The sequence below is a fragment of the Elephantulus edwardii genome, unplaced genomic scaffold (assembly GCF_000299155.1).
Source record: "Elephantulus edwardii isolate Elephantulus edwardi_28Jun2011 unplaced genomic scaffold, EleEdw1.0 scaffold00075, whole genome shotgun sequence".
Classification (NCBI taxonomy): Eukaryota; Metazoa; Chordata; class Mammalia; order Macroscelidea; family Macroscelididae; genus Elephantulus; species Elephantulus edwardii.
In genome coordinates this window covers 6549268-6563477 of record NW_006399825.1, presented here as the reverse complement: position 1 = coordinate 6563477, position 14210 = coordinate 6549268, and the positions used below count along the sequence as shown (strand labels likewise).

Below are 14210 nucleotides of genomic sequence, written 5' to 3'. Positions count from 1 at the left end.
AGCTTAATATGTCTTCTTGATTCTCAATTTTATCTTTTAAACCTGGCACACTATGAATTTAGGGCTGTATTCCTAAAGATCCCTAAAGGGATCTGTGTAAGTCAAGTGAATTTGAGTGTGTGAAAGGAGCAGATGCAACGTGAGGGTAGCTGAGTCTAATTTCTACCTGTTGCATAAAGGGGAACATCTACCTTAAAGGAAACTGTCCCCATCAATAATATCCATAGCAGCAAACAGATAGCTTCTTGGTCAGACATGCTACTCCCATGCTCCTGCACCTATTTCTACCAATCATTGGATCCAAGTTTGTTGTCAACTCACAGACTTTACTCACAGTTGTGGGATTTATTAGGGAAATAGGCTGGACAGTGGAGGAGGCAAAGAATATCACACAATGCAAGTCCAGATTTAGTCCAGTAATCCCAAACCAGATTAACATGGTATAACTACTCCATTAGTGACAGTCAAGTTCAGTTCAGGAACACAAATGCAAGAAGCCTCTGGTTTCCTCAGTCATCCAGCAAACTTTATCTCAGAGCAATTATAAATCAGCTTTTCCTTCAGTCATCCAGCAAGCAAAACCTTTAACTGTAGCATAAATGCAGGGTGGGTTCTTCTGGGTATACCTTGCAGCAGTCTCTTCACAGCAGGACCACAGTCTCCACTCTTTCTCCACCATCATTACCAGTGTACCTCACAGTGTGGAAACCTCTCTTATATTAATCCCACAGGTATTAGTGATTTGCAAGACCATGTATCTTCAGTTAAGAGAGCTGGAGACCATCTGCCCCCCCCATCCTCAAATGAGGACTAAAGTAATGGTTAGAAAAGCCAATTTTTAGGGTTTCTGACACCACAGAGTGATTCATCTATACTGACTTTTGCACACAAGTTGCATTTGTTATGTCCAGATCTTCTACAATGCCTTAATAAAGCATCTCCACTCCCTCATAAACCACAAAATGAAAAAGAAAAAAAAAGAAATAAACAGGATTATAGAGGTTAAAAACTCAGACTTGGAATGCACACAAATTTTAATATAACCATTGTTGTTGTTAGATACAGTTAAGTCAAAAAGCACTCATATTGAGCCTATGAAGAGCAGATCGGAACCTGCCCTATGCTGTGCCATCCTTATCTCAAGACACACTTGAACCCATGGCTGTAGATACTGTGTCAATTAGAACATTCTATTTTCTCTCGTTTTTACTTTTTCTTTTACATACATAACATGCATACACTTTCCCCCTTTTTCTTTTTCATATATAACATGCATATACACTTGAAATACTTTCATAAAGTAACAATGCCAGTTGGACATTAGATTGACATAGTACAAAGTTAAGTAGCTTTTTTCCTCCCACATAAAAAAGTCCACAGCGAAGCAGTGTAGGACTAGGATGGTGACTCTGCTTCTCACTGTCATCACTCACAGGATCCTTGCTGCTCACCACGCAGCCGTCACGACAGTGTGCCTCTGACCCTCACAGTGCTCGTGCTTCAGTCACCACAGCTACGTTCTAGTTAGCAGGGTAGAAGAGGGGGCAGGAGCACAGAGCAAACATCAGGTATTACATGGCATTTCTGTTTACAGGACTGTAGTCAGAAGGACACATCTAGCTACAACCAAATAGTCTGTATTTTGAGGCTAAATGACCACTTATAATTTGGGATAGCAAACAGGGTCTGCAAACAGCCACTCTGAATAACTGGGTTAAGGAGCTCTGGTTGTTTAGACCACAGCAGTTTGCATAGCTAATTCAAAGGCTGTGTGTTGCCAGCAGTCTAAATCTACAGCAGCTCCACAGGATGGACAGAGTCCGTCTGTTAAGATTTGCAGCCTTATCATTTGAAGGAGGGCCACTGTGAATTGGAACTGACTTGATGGCAGTGAGTTTGAGTTTTCAGCAACATAAGAAACATGCTTAGCCCCAAAAATGTCCTCCTAAAGCCCAGGAAGTTGGACAGTGAATAAGGATGACAGGAATAATCAATGTCTTTGAGTTGTGGTGTTGGAGAAGAGTACTGAATATATCACAGACTGTCAAAAGAATAAACAAGTATGTCTTGGAGAGAGTGTAACCAGCATGCTCCTTAAAAACAAAGATGGTGAAACTCATGCTTGGAAAGGTAAAGGGTCAGTGAAAGAGAGGAGAGACTGTAAAAATGGGCTCAAGTATCAGAGATGATAAGGTCGGTACAGGATAGGTCAGGGTTCAGATCTGTAGTTCATAATCATAGTCGACTCAATGGTACCTAACAAGAACAACAGAGTGCAGGAGAAGGCTACATCTCAAACAGTGCAGAGAGGAATGCTCAAGTGATACTAACTTGACCTAGGAGGATGAAGGCAGGACTGGGGGATTGAAACGGAAACCGGTTTAAGGGTCAGTCCTCACTGCCAGTGACTCAGAGGAGCAGTCTTGACACCAGGGTTCCCTCTTAAAGGAAAATGGAGATAGAGATGAGATAGTGAAGTGAAGCCAGACTAAGAAGAGAATATCGTGTACATTAGCAGTGATAAAACACCTAGTCAAAAGTTGAAATTGTCTAGGTTTTAATGTAGAAACCAATATATAGGTATAGATAAGAACTTGAAAAACAGAGACAAAAAAAAATACTAGCCATTTTTCTGACATTCACCCATCTCTCTTGGAATATTTCTTTCTAGCCTTTGGTTTATAAGATACATTTTCTTTTTTTTTTTTTATAGTTACTGTGGTAAGAGTGGGGATAGACTAGGACTTTCTACATTGCTAGCGGGAATGTAAACTGATTTGAACCATTGTGAAAGCAGTTTGGTGCAACTTTACAAAGTTGGAAACAGAAGTATCATTTGGTCCAGCAATCCCATTATTAGGTATACACCCAAATATATAAAGTCTGTGACATAAATACATATGTTTATACCCATTTTCATTCCAGCATTATTTATAATAGGAAAGAGTTAGAAACAATCCAAGTGCCCATCAACAGTTGAATGGTTAAAGAAACTATGGAACATTGACACCATGATGTGTTATGTATGAATCACTAAAAAAAATAATAAATCAACAGTTAGTAAAGTATGGCACCTATGGTTGAATCCGGAGACATTCATGCTAAGTGACATAAATCAGTCACAAAAGGACAATTATAATAAAAATATTATTATAAAAAGCTAAGTCAGGAAATCAAAAAGCGTATCGTCTGCCGTTAGGGACCTCTCAAAGGTAATCAGGAGCAACAGTGTCTCTCTGGAGACTAAGGTGCGCCTGATACAGGCCATGGTATTTGCAATCGCTTGTTATGCATCAGAGAGTTGGACAATGACTAGGGAGGACAGAAGGAGAGTGGATGCTTTTGAGCTGTGGTGCTGGAGAAGGGTACTGAATGTACCATGGACTGCCGGGAAAACAAACAGATTCATCTTGGAGAGGATTAAACCAAGCTGCTCCTTGGAGGCAAGGATTCTGGGGCTTCGTCTGACATACTTTGGACATGTTGCCAGGAGGGACGGGTCCTTGGAGAGGGACATCATGCTTGGGAGGGTTGAGGAACAACGCAGGAGGGGAAGACCCTCTATGAGATGGATTGATTCGGTGACTGGGGTAATCGGGATGGGTGTGTCAGAGGTGGTGCGGTTGGCGCAGGATAGAGCAGGGTTTAGAGCTGTTGTGCATAGGGTCGCTATGAGTCGGAAATGACTTGACGGCACATAAAAAACATAACAAATAAGGAAATATTTACAGACATTCTATCTTAGAAGGTTAATAGGGATGAGAAGAGAGAAAAAAATTAGCAAATAGATTATTAGCTGGGAGAAGGGAACAGCAATATACAAGAAGATGTTGACTAAAAGAAACACACACATGCACACACAAGGCAATATACAGAAATGATTCTATAAAACTAAATGTACATGAATGAAACAATTCATATGAATAATGTGTAAAAGTGAATGTTATAAATAATAATACATTTTTTAAAAGATGTTCATTAGATATTGTCATTAATTTGCAACATTAATCAATGAAAATGTTGTATCTAGAAATTACATGAAAATGCAATACAAAAATGAAAATAAAATAAATAGCAATAATTACTGTAAACATACTAAAGCCATTCTTTCATGAGCTGCTTTTTTCACATTAATATATGAGTATTTTGTGTGACAGTCTTTATGGAGGGCATTTAGTCAACTGGTTATGTGGGTGAATCCTGATGTGACCCTTTTTACAGCCTGAACGGATATCACAGAGCTGGTGTGTGACCACAGGGAAGGAAGTTCATTAACATGACTTTGCCTTATTTTCTTCTTCAATAAAGCAGTAAGAAACAATAACAAGAACAGCCATGAGCTGTCATAGGACTGTTTTGAGGATTAATTGAGATAACTCATTTCACTTCAGCTCCTAGAAAATGTGGACCCTTCCAGGCTCTTCACCTTCTAACCACATCTGCAAGCTCCCCAAGAGCCATTACTCACATCCTCTCTCTGGCCTAAAACATACTCTGCATTTCCCCCATCTGTTCCTTCTCTCAATGCATTTCCTCTTCCTACAACATAATCTCTTCCCCATCTCAACCTAGCAAAATCCTTCCAACTCCTCCAGGTTTTCATCCTTCGGACAAGCATTATAGTTGACTGACCTGCAGGAGAGCACCATGCCCCACTTTTTCTTGCTAACAGGAACCTTAATTTTGGAGACCAGGTGCTCGAGAGGAACTAAATCCCTCTCTAGTACCAGACAACTGACATACACTGGCCTAAAGCATCTTTGGTCATTCCTTTCTCTTTGCTAACTTTTAGTTTCAAAAGTGGATCTATCAGTGGCAAGGAGCTGCAACTACAATCCCAGAGGCAAACGGTTCGAATCCACCAGATGCTCTGCCGGGTAAGGAGGGACAGTCTCCTCCTGTACCAGTCAGATCTGATTTGACGGTACAGGCACACAAAAATAATAAAATAAAATAAAAAATGTTAAAAAAATTTAAAAAAGTTATTTATAAAAAAAAAAAACAACAAAAGTGGATCTATCAGGAAATTGTAGTCAATGAGAGGTGAAGGGGGTTGACACTTGGGGAGGGGAACTTTGGGGCTATTTTCCTTTGTCTTAAGAAAGGACACAAGGAAGAGATGTTTTCTTTTCTGTCCTGTGGTGTGAGCCTTGAACCTGTGGTCATCTTCTGACCATGAGATAACGGGAAAAATGCTGAGTCTGCAGACAGAAAAACTAGAAAACATCGAGTGCTCCATGGCAAACAGCCATCTGATCAATCAACTCAGAAAGTGATTCTCTTTGTACTTCAGACTTTTTTTTTAAATCATGAGTTAGGACCTCTGTTATTTGCATCTAAAAGTTCCTAGAATCTAGGAAGTGCAGATTCTCATTTCAAATACGGGACATGTTCAAGTGAGATATCACAATTTATGAAGCAGAAGGAAGGAACTGGGAAGGAACTGGAAGCTATAAAAGGAACTAGAGTGAAAAGCAAGTCCTCACAGTCAATGGCTCAAACAGTCTTTTTTCCCTCCTCTTAATTAGAGTTCAGGGAGCTCTGGTGGCCTAGTGTTAAGAAACTATGCTGTAATCCTAGAAGTACAAGGTTCCAATCCACTCTGCAATCTACTCCCCAAAAAGAAGGATGGGCAGTCTTCTCCCCTGTGATTAACTGCCCCTAAAAAGCAGCTTGAGGGTCAGCTATGAGTCAGTTCCAACTCAAAAGCATACCTCAACAGTTACAGTTTGTGTGCAAGTTTACATGGCAAGATAACTTTTCCTTCAATACTTTATGCACATTTTTTTTCATGGCATCAGTTGCAACATCTTCAGTGTAAACTTTCTTCCCACTTCCTTCCCATATTTCCATTTGTCCTGGCCCTTCATGCTGAGTTGGTTTTTTTAAGCAAATGTTTATATGGTAACTGTAATGACAAGTACATTCTTCTTTGAAGTTATGAATCACTGTATAGGCCTGTCTGTTCTTTGACTGGAAAGTGACTCTTAGGGATAGGTTTAGTTGGAAGTTTGAAATTTCATTTTGGCCACCAGGGAACTGTTACTGAAAAGAGAAGACAGAGAAGAGATAGAGAAATGAAGATAGAACTTTTTTTAAAAGAGGGCCTTTTTATTAGCAATGATAAATTAGTCAGAAGTTGAAAAAGATTACATGGGCTTCTGTGAAGAAACCAATATGGCCAAGCATATACAGAAAGCTTGTAACTCTCTGGCGATTCAAATCCACCACTGCTCCACAAGAGAGACAGACAGTCTCCTTTCATGTAATTTACAGCCTCTAAAAACCCAACTGCTTTTGAGTTGGCATGACACGTCTTACCCACTAAGCAGGATAGATTAGAAATCTTATGGAATAAGTTTATGATAATGATAGAGGAAGAACCCAAAAAAGGAGTGGTAAGAATTGTATACCTTGAAGAATAAAATCAAAGTCGCTGAAATATGTATGGAGAAACTTTTGTGTATCATGAAGAATGCTAAAAATAAATAAATAACATTTACAGGGGAAATAAGCAAAATATAAATAAATGTTCTCTGCTTGCTATGTTAGCTGTTCATGTAAAAGAACAGCATGTCTATCTCAAGAGTTGTTTGGTTTTTTTCCATTCTGTGCAACCCCCAACAGAGCTCACAACCCCAGGATAAGGAGGCTGGCTCATGGTTTGAGGCGACAGTTTACTCTGGCATGGTACACTATGAAAAACCTACATAATGTCTTCAAGATTCACGCATGTTTGTAATGTTTGATGAGTTCATTGTTTTGTTTTGTTTTCTTATTAAACATATTTCTTTTCCATCAACCTTATTTCCACTTTTTAAAATACAGTTTAAGACCACTCGGTGGTTGTTCCAACCCACTCGGTGGCCTGAGCGGTGGGGGCTGCAGCCCAATCTTAGCTGCAGGCTGCGCGCTCCAGTCTTCAGTAGGGAACTGCCGAAACAACACAGAGGGCACCTGGACGCCTTCAGACCAGTCTGTAACCTCAGGCTGAGCAGCAGTGAATTCAGGAGCAGTGGTGTCCATTCTCCCTGAAACTCCTCCTTGTCACAGCCTTTTCAGCAGCAGCCTGTTCTTCCTTTTCAGCCTCTTCCGGATCTTTGTGGAAGTACATATCGGGCATGACCTCCCACGGGTGCTCCCGGGAGATCGTGCCACGCATGCGCAGGACTTCCCGGGCCAGCATCCACCACATCAGACCCACAGAGTGAGCTCCCTTGTTGTTGCACGGGATAGCAATGTCTACATAACGCAGAGGAGACTGTTACACAGGGCAATGATGGGCAGGTTAAGGTAAGATGCTTTGTCAGAGGCTGGTGGTCAGACCTGGGATCAGTAACCACCAGAAGACAAGGCTCCCAGAAGGCTGCCTGGATCTGGTCAGTGAAGCAGCAAACTTCAGAACAGCTCTCTGGCCAGTATTTCTGGAGGATATGACACTGACATCAGCTGGATTTTCAATGGCAACAATGGTACAAGCAGCCAAGAGCAGCTTCTCCCAGGTCCTCTTCAGGTTTATGATGTAGATCCCATCATTTTTCCTTTTGTAGATGTACTGTTCCGTTTGGAAGTCAAGGTTGGTGCTGCCTAAATGCATTCCTGCTGCAAGGAATTTGAGGACATCCTCCTTCACCTGCAGGACATCAAGGGCTCCGGACATTGTGGAAGTTTCCTCTTGACCCAGAACAATGCCGTATGGACCCTTTGTGTGGGTAGCACAGAAAGGTGAGTTCATTGTTTTTTAATGCTGAATGAAATAACTCAGTCACAAAAGGACAAATACTGCATTATACGTCTGTTATAAAATCCAGCTGACATGGGAGGTTGGGGCAAAATAGGAATAGAGTGGATAGATAATGAACACTGCACTGGAACAGATGTGGGGAAGAACTGTGAAAGGAATATATGATTAGGCATTATATGTATGACAACAATCTAGAACAAGATGTACATTGCACCAGCAACTGGAGGAGGGGGACAGGATGGGGGGGGGGATGTACAACAGTGAATGAATTTTAAAAAAAGAAAGAAAAACCTACGAAGAAGAGCTTGCCCCAAATCCATTACCACATTTTACTCATGACATTTATAAGATAATTTGTCCTCAAAAAGTCATGATGACTCACTCAATCCTCAAGTTATGAGCAATGGACCTAAACTAATTAGCTAACAATGTTGTTGTTAAAAAAAAATGTTGTTGTTACTGTTGTATATCATCAAGTTAAAACCAACTCATAGCTGACCAGCACGCTTTTAGAGACAGTAAAATGCACAGGAGGAGACTGTCCATCTTTCTACACTGGAGCAACTGGTGGAATTGAACCTTGTACCCTTGGGCTGGTAGTGCAACACCTTACTAGGAAACAACCAGATAAGTTAGAAACTTTAGTTAGAACCCAGATTAGGGAATGAAACCTTCACTTTGGAATCCATACTTCAAATGCTTCTTTCAGTTAAACAAGTTTCAAAGAGTCATTTGTGCATAGGATGCAATCTTTACCTCACTGCCATCACACACATACACACTGCTTGAAAAACACTTCCTCTTGGAATGGAGAGCACAGCTATGTGTGGTCCAGTAACCATTAGAAAGTTGCAATGCTAAACCAGTGGTTATTCTCAGGTGGATCGAATCCACAGGGAGGATCTACTGGAGAAAGGGGCAATTTACAGCCTCTGGTTGGGATTTACAGCCTTGCAAGGTACGTGACTTGAGACTGACTGACGTGACTGAAGTGATTTGAAGCTCCTGGCTTCTTGTCTTCAGGAGAGGATGAGTTTCTTTCTCAGCGTGTGCTGCAGTGAGACAAAGTATTTCTCTTTAGGAGACACTTTGCTGTTCCAATCATATATTTTGCTGTGGAGTTCCACGTGGAGATCTAGGAGTGGGAGTTTTCTGAAAGAAAAGAGAAAGGCAAAAATGAAGGCCATGCAAATATCAAAGAGATGGCAGATTTGCATTAGGGTAAAACCAGCCAAGAGATGTGATCCTGCTCTGGAAATGTTCCTTACTAAACGTTCAACAAGTTGTTTAGTAAGTAATCTGTACTTGCCAAACAGAGCAATGATGTCAGTTTAAAGGCTAAAGACATCTGATCAAATCCAAGGTCTTGTCAATTACTTGCTATGCATCTGAAAGTTGGACAATGAATAAGGATGAGTCTAACATCGACTGCCAAAAGAACAAACAGATGTGGCTTAAAGAAAGTGCAATCTGGTGTTTCTTGGAGGCGAGGCTGGTGAACAAACTCTGGACATGCTGTTAGGACGAGCCACCCCTTGAAGAAGGACATCAGGCTTGAAAAGGCGGAGGGTCAGTGAAAGACAGGAAGGCCCTCAATAAGAGAGACTGACACAGTGACTATAACAATGGGCTCAAGTTATCAGAGAAGATGAGGATGAAACAGGATAGGGCAGGGTTCAGATCTTGTTCACAGCGTCACCAAGAGTCGTAGTTGACTCAGTGGCACATGACTGAGTTTTACTGTGGCAACACATCAGTTGGATGGTAACCCACCTATGCAAATGCAAGGTGATGAAAAAGGCCAGTGATAGTACCTGATTTCAACCTTCTGGGTCTGAGTTGCTTTTGCTAGATAGCTTTCCGCAGCCTTCTCCTAAGCCACTGCTGAAGAGGTTGGGAATAACAAATTATGAGATTTATTTCTAGGCCACACAGAGTTAGAACCAGAATGCTCATCCCAGGTAGTTCAGAAGCATCATTCTAAACTCTAATTAGGCAGAAACCAGGAAAGGACAGCTAATCTCACACTTGAGGTAAACTGTGGCTTCACTAAGTTTAAAAGGCAACTAGGTCGCTAATGTTTACCTAAGAAAAGCATTCTTGCCAGCTGACTTTAAAAATGTTACACAACAAAGACTTGCAGAACTCATGAATCAGATAACATTTTCTTGCTATCAAATGGTCAAAATTAGGGGAAAAGGAGTTTGGGGGGGACATGCAAATAGGCAAGCACTCTTTTTCCTTTTTTTTTTATGTAAAAGTGAAAAGCAGATAATTGTTTTAGTTAATAGAGATGTTCCTAATGGTAGAATTTATTGGCATTCAAGTTGTAGCTTCAAAAGGAGAGTAGGGAACTTTTAATTGACTTCAAATACTCAAGGGTGGTATAGCTGTTAGAAAGCAGGCTGGGGAACATCCCAATGCCAGCCCAAAAACAGAATTTCAGGGCTCAAGTCTTTTCCTTTTCTCCAAATCAAATCCAGCAGCAACTGTAAGAGAAAGATGGACAGTCTTCTCCCATGTGATTTAAAGCATCCAAAAGCCTACTGGAGAGTCAACTATTAGTTGGTTCCAACTCGATGGTAATGAGTTGGTTGGTTATCTATAAAATCGACCTGTTCTTTTTAAATGTATTTTGCAAACATTTTCTTTTTTAATTGAAAAAAAAAAACCAAAAAAACAAGCACTCTTGTACAAACTGCTTTAACTTTCCCACAGAACAATCTAGTAAAAGGCATCAAAGACTTTAAAAATGTAAGACTCAGAGAGATATAACTGGGTATTTCTGTCATCACAGGAGACTAGAGCGAGGGCTACATGGTGGAGGGGACCTGGGGGAGGGTTTGTAAAACAATGAAAGAATCTTTTCTTTTACTTTTCCATCATTTTTGGACTCATGTACTTATAACTTGCTAGTCAAATTTGTGTCTTCTAGGTTGCAACACCCCCATGATACATCTTCAAGGATATGAACATGTACAGCCAAGCACAATCAATAAGAGTGCATCTAAATTCCAAAATCAATCTCCATAATAGTCTATGTGTTTCCTACTGCCAAAGGAGCCCTTTAGAGTAGTGAGAGAAGATCTTCACCCTGAAACCCACAGCGTCCCTTTTCAGCAGGAGGTAGCTAAGAGAATACGCCATCCCCTTTTCCTTATGACTCAGGGTGAAGTCTCTCTCAGGGAGGAGTGATAGGGAATGGCAAAGGACACACTGACAAAGAAGATTAATCAGAACTGGCTTTGACAAGCACTGTGGCATTTGGACAAGAACAAACTGGGAGGAGGGTAGAGAGAATAGTGCAACAATGAATGAGTGGAAGCCCAAAATCTTTGTAAATGTTTATGAAAATTAATAAAATATAATTATAGAAAAAAAATGTAAGACTCAATATTCAGGGGATACTGAGTATTACTAGTTAGAGGTGACAAATGTGGGGACAGTCAGTGGCAACGACTGAACAATGTGGTGAGCACAAATCAATGACCTAGTCTTTTACATGCAAAGATAGCAAATGTTTCATTGTTTGTATATGTGTTTTTTTTAAAACTGCAAGCCCTGCACTGCAGTAATTTTACTTTGGGAAGTTTTCCCTACAAAACAACCAAGGAGAAATACAAATGCAAAGCTGCTTCACGTTTTTCTTTTTTGTGAAAGCAAATCACTGTGTGATAACTGGAAACTGGTCAGGAAATTACACGACGACCATATAATGGACTGTCCTACAGCCATTAAAACAAAGCAGCAGAAATATGTCTACCAACATGTAAAATGTTTGTGATAAATCTTGTAAACAAGATAAATTCAGGATATAAAGTAATAGTAGTTCAAGGTTTTATTTTGGCTTAAAATATACTTATATGTGACTGTGTGGGTATTAAAAAAATGGAAGGAGATCCATTAATAGAAGGCTTTTTTTAATAGAACTGTTTGTAACAGTTCACGTTATATTCTGCTTTAAGTCTGTATTTTTTGAGTTTTTATCTGTAATGAAAGAATCCCTTAATTTTGAAGGAAAAAATTCAAACTACAAACTAATTTAGAAGTCAGCTGAAACTGTGTAAGGTCTATATTATATTTCTAAGGGAAGCCCAATGGAGAGCAAAAAAATCTCTCTTCTTCCCACAAGACACGAGCACTGAATGTAGTGGTGCTCTCCATCTTGGAAACAGGACAAATGACAAGTGGTCCAGGCCCTGGTTACCCTCTGGGAAGCTCACCTTCTTTGCTGCAGAATCTGGGAAAGGTATGATAGGTACATCGAGTTTGAGTTGGGGTACTGCTCCAGCAGGCCCACGTCTGCTCTGCACAGACTCCAGAGGAAGTCAGCTTCTCGGTGGACCATGAAGGGTCCAGGCTGCCTTGCTTTGGAATCCACATTGTTCATTCCTGCTCCATCGACTTCCAGAAGGCTGCTGTCCTCCCATTGGTTCTTAGACACTTCATAGTTCTGAATGAAAAAGAGTTTGGGCTTTCCTAAGAGAGAAGGGCATTTATCGCCCATGAATAGTCTCTTGATGAAATCAAAGGACAGCCCAAACTGAGTGCAATCCACGCCAAACAAGCTGTGGGAGCTACCTCGGCTCACCAAGATGCACACAAAGCTGTCATAGTTTTGGTGTTGGGACAGAGAGGCAATTCGTTTAAGAGTCTGTTGAATATTTTCCACTTTTAGACCAAAGTGGTCCTGAACATCAAAGCCCAGGGATGTGAAGGTATGCTGAAGAGACTCTGAAAAAAACAAAACAAAACAAAAACCAAACATTGGAGTAAGAAAAGTTCACATGGAACAAAAGGTCATCAAGTTTTTCTTCATTGTCTACTATAGAGGCTCCACTGAAACATGTCCAGGGAGTCTGCTGGTATTGGAAATGTTGACGGTATAACTTCTGGTATTATAGCAATCCACAAATTACCACAGAATATTAAGTGCACAGATGAATAGTAGTCTACAGCTTCAGCCTCCTAGAAATCCTACCACGTTCAGTTCTTCCTCAGTTCCATCCAGAAGAATAATTCCAGTTTTCTTTCCACATATGGTTTGGCTCTATCCAACAATCTGTGAATCTTCTGCCCAAATAAACCTTATCTCATAGCTTAATTGTATTATTAACGCAGTTTCTTTTGATGACATCAAAGATCTCATCCATGAAGAGAGCAAAAGGTAATAACAAAGACAAAGGAGAAAGAAAGGCCAAAATGAATGTCAGAAGGGATGACAATTTGCAATAGAATGCAGAGGCCAAATCAAAGAGAAGAAATACTGGCAAGATATAAATAGATTTGAAAGGGAAGATTGAGAAGGCATGACAAAGTATAATGAAAAGTGCAGAGAAAATCAAAAGAGATTTCTCATGCTGAAAGGACTGAAGAAGAAATTCAAGTTGCAAAGTGAAATACTGAAGAATTCAATAGGAAACGAATGATGACGGAAGCATAAAAAAATGATGGCAAGAACACAGAGTTATGATATAAAAAAGAATTGGTTGATATTAAACCATTTCAGGAAGTAGCAACATAATGAAAAAACCAATGGAAATGAAGGGAGAAATTCAAGCTACACTGAAGGCACTGGCAAAAAATAAGGCTCCAAGAACTGATTAAACATCAACAGGCAGCTTTCAATAAACAGATGCAGCCTTGGATGTGCTCAGTAGTTGATATCAAGAAATCTGGAAGACAGCTACCTAGCCAAATATGAAAGATCCATATTTGCTCCCATTTAAAAAAAAAAGTGACTCAATAGAATTTGGAAATTATCAAACAATATTATTAATATGACATGCAAGTGAAATCTTATTGAAGATTATTAAAAAACAGATCAGTACATCGATGGGAACTGTCAGAAATTCAAGCTAGATTCAGAAGAGGCCATGGCATGAGGAATATTATTGCTAATAACAGAAATCAGAGATTATCAGAAAGATGTTTACTTGTGTTTTATTGTTTAATTATGTGAATCATAACAAATTGTAGTTAATATTGAGAAGAATAGGAATCCTGGAATACTGTGCTCATATGTAAAACCTATACATAGACCAAGGAGCAATTTTCTGAACAAAACAAGGGGATATTGCATGGTTTAAAATCAGGAAAGGCATGTGTCAGGATAGTATCCTTTCTCCATACCAATTCAATCTGTATGCTAAGAAAATAATTTAAGATCCTGAACTACATGAAGAAGAACATGGCATCAGGATAGAAGGAAGGCTCATCAATAACCTGCATTATGTATATGACACAATTTCGATGCCAGAAAGTTAAGAAGATTTGAAGCATTTCTTTGTTGTTGTTGTTGTTATGTGCCGGCGAGTCATTTGCGACTCATAGCGACCCTATGCACAACAACCCTAAACCCTGCTCTATCCTGTGCCAACCGCACTGCCTCTGACACACCCATCCCGATTACCCCAGTCACCGAATCAATCCATCTCATAGAGGGTCTTCCCCTCCTGCGCCATCC

The 14210-nt window shown here is 40.1% G+C and overlaps 1 protein-coding gene and 1 pseudogene across 1 annotated transcript in view; both read right to left on the bottom strand.

The window, feature by feature from the left end:
• Positions 1 to 6829: 6829 nt before the first annotated feature.
• On the bottom strand, positions 6830 to 7660 carry LOC102853607 (annotated as a pseudogene).
• A 1103-nt stretch (positions 7661 to 8763) lies between these two features.
• The window catches only part of CFLAR (CASP8 and FADD-like apoptosis regulator), a 40462-nt gene continuing 35015 nt past the window's right edge, over positions 8764 to 14210 (bottom strand). Inside the window, exons 8-9 of the mRNA XM_006889081.1 lie at positions 11968 to 12478; positions 8764 to 8896 (exon numbers count right to left, since the gene is read on the bottom strand). Coding sequence (XP_006889143.1) covers positions 8764 to 8896; positions 11968 to 12478 — 644 coding nt within the window. The remainder of the gene's footprint in view (positions 8897 to 11967; positions 12479 to 14210) is intronic.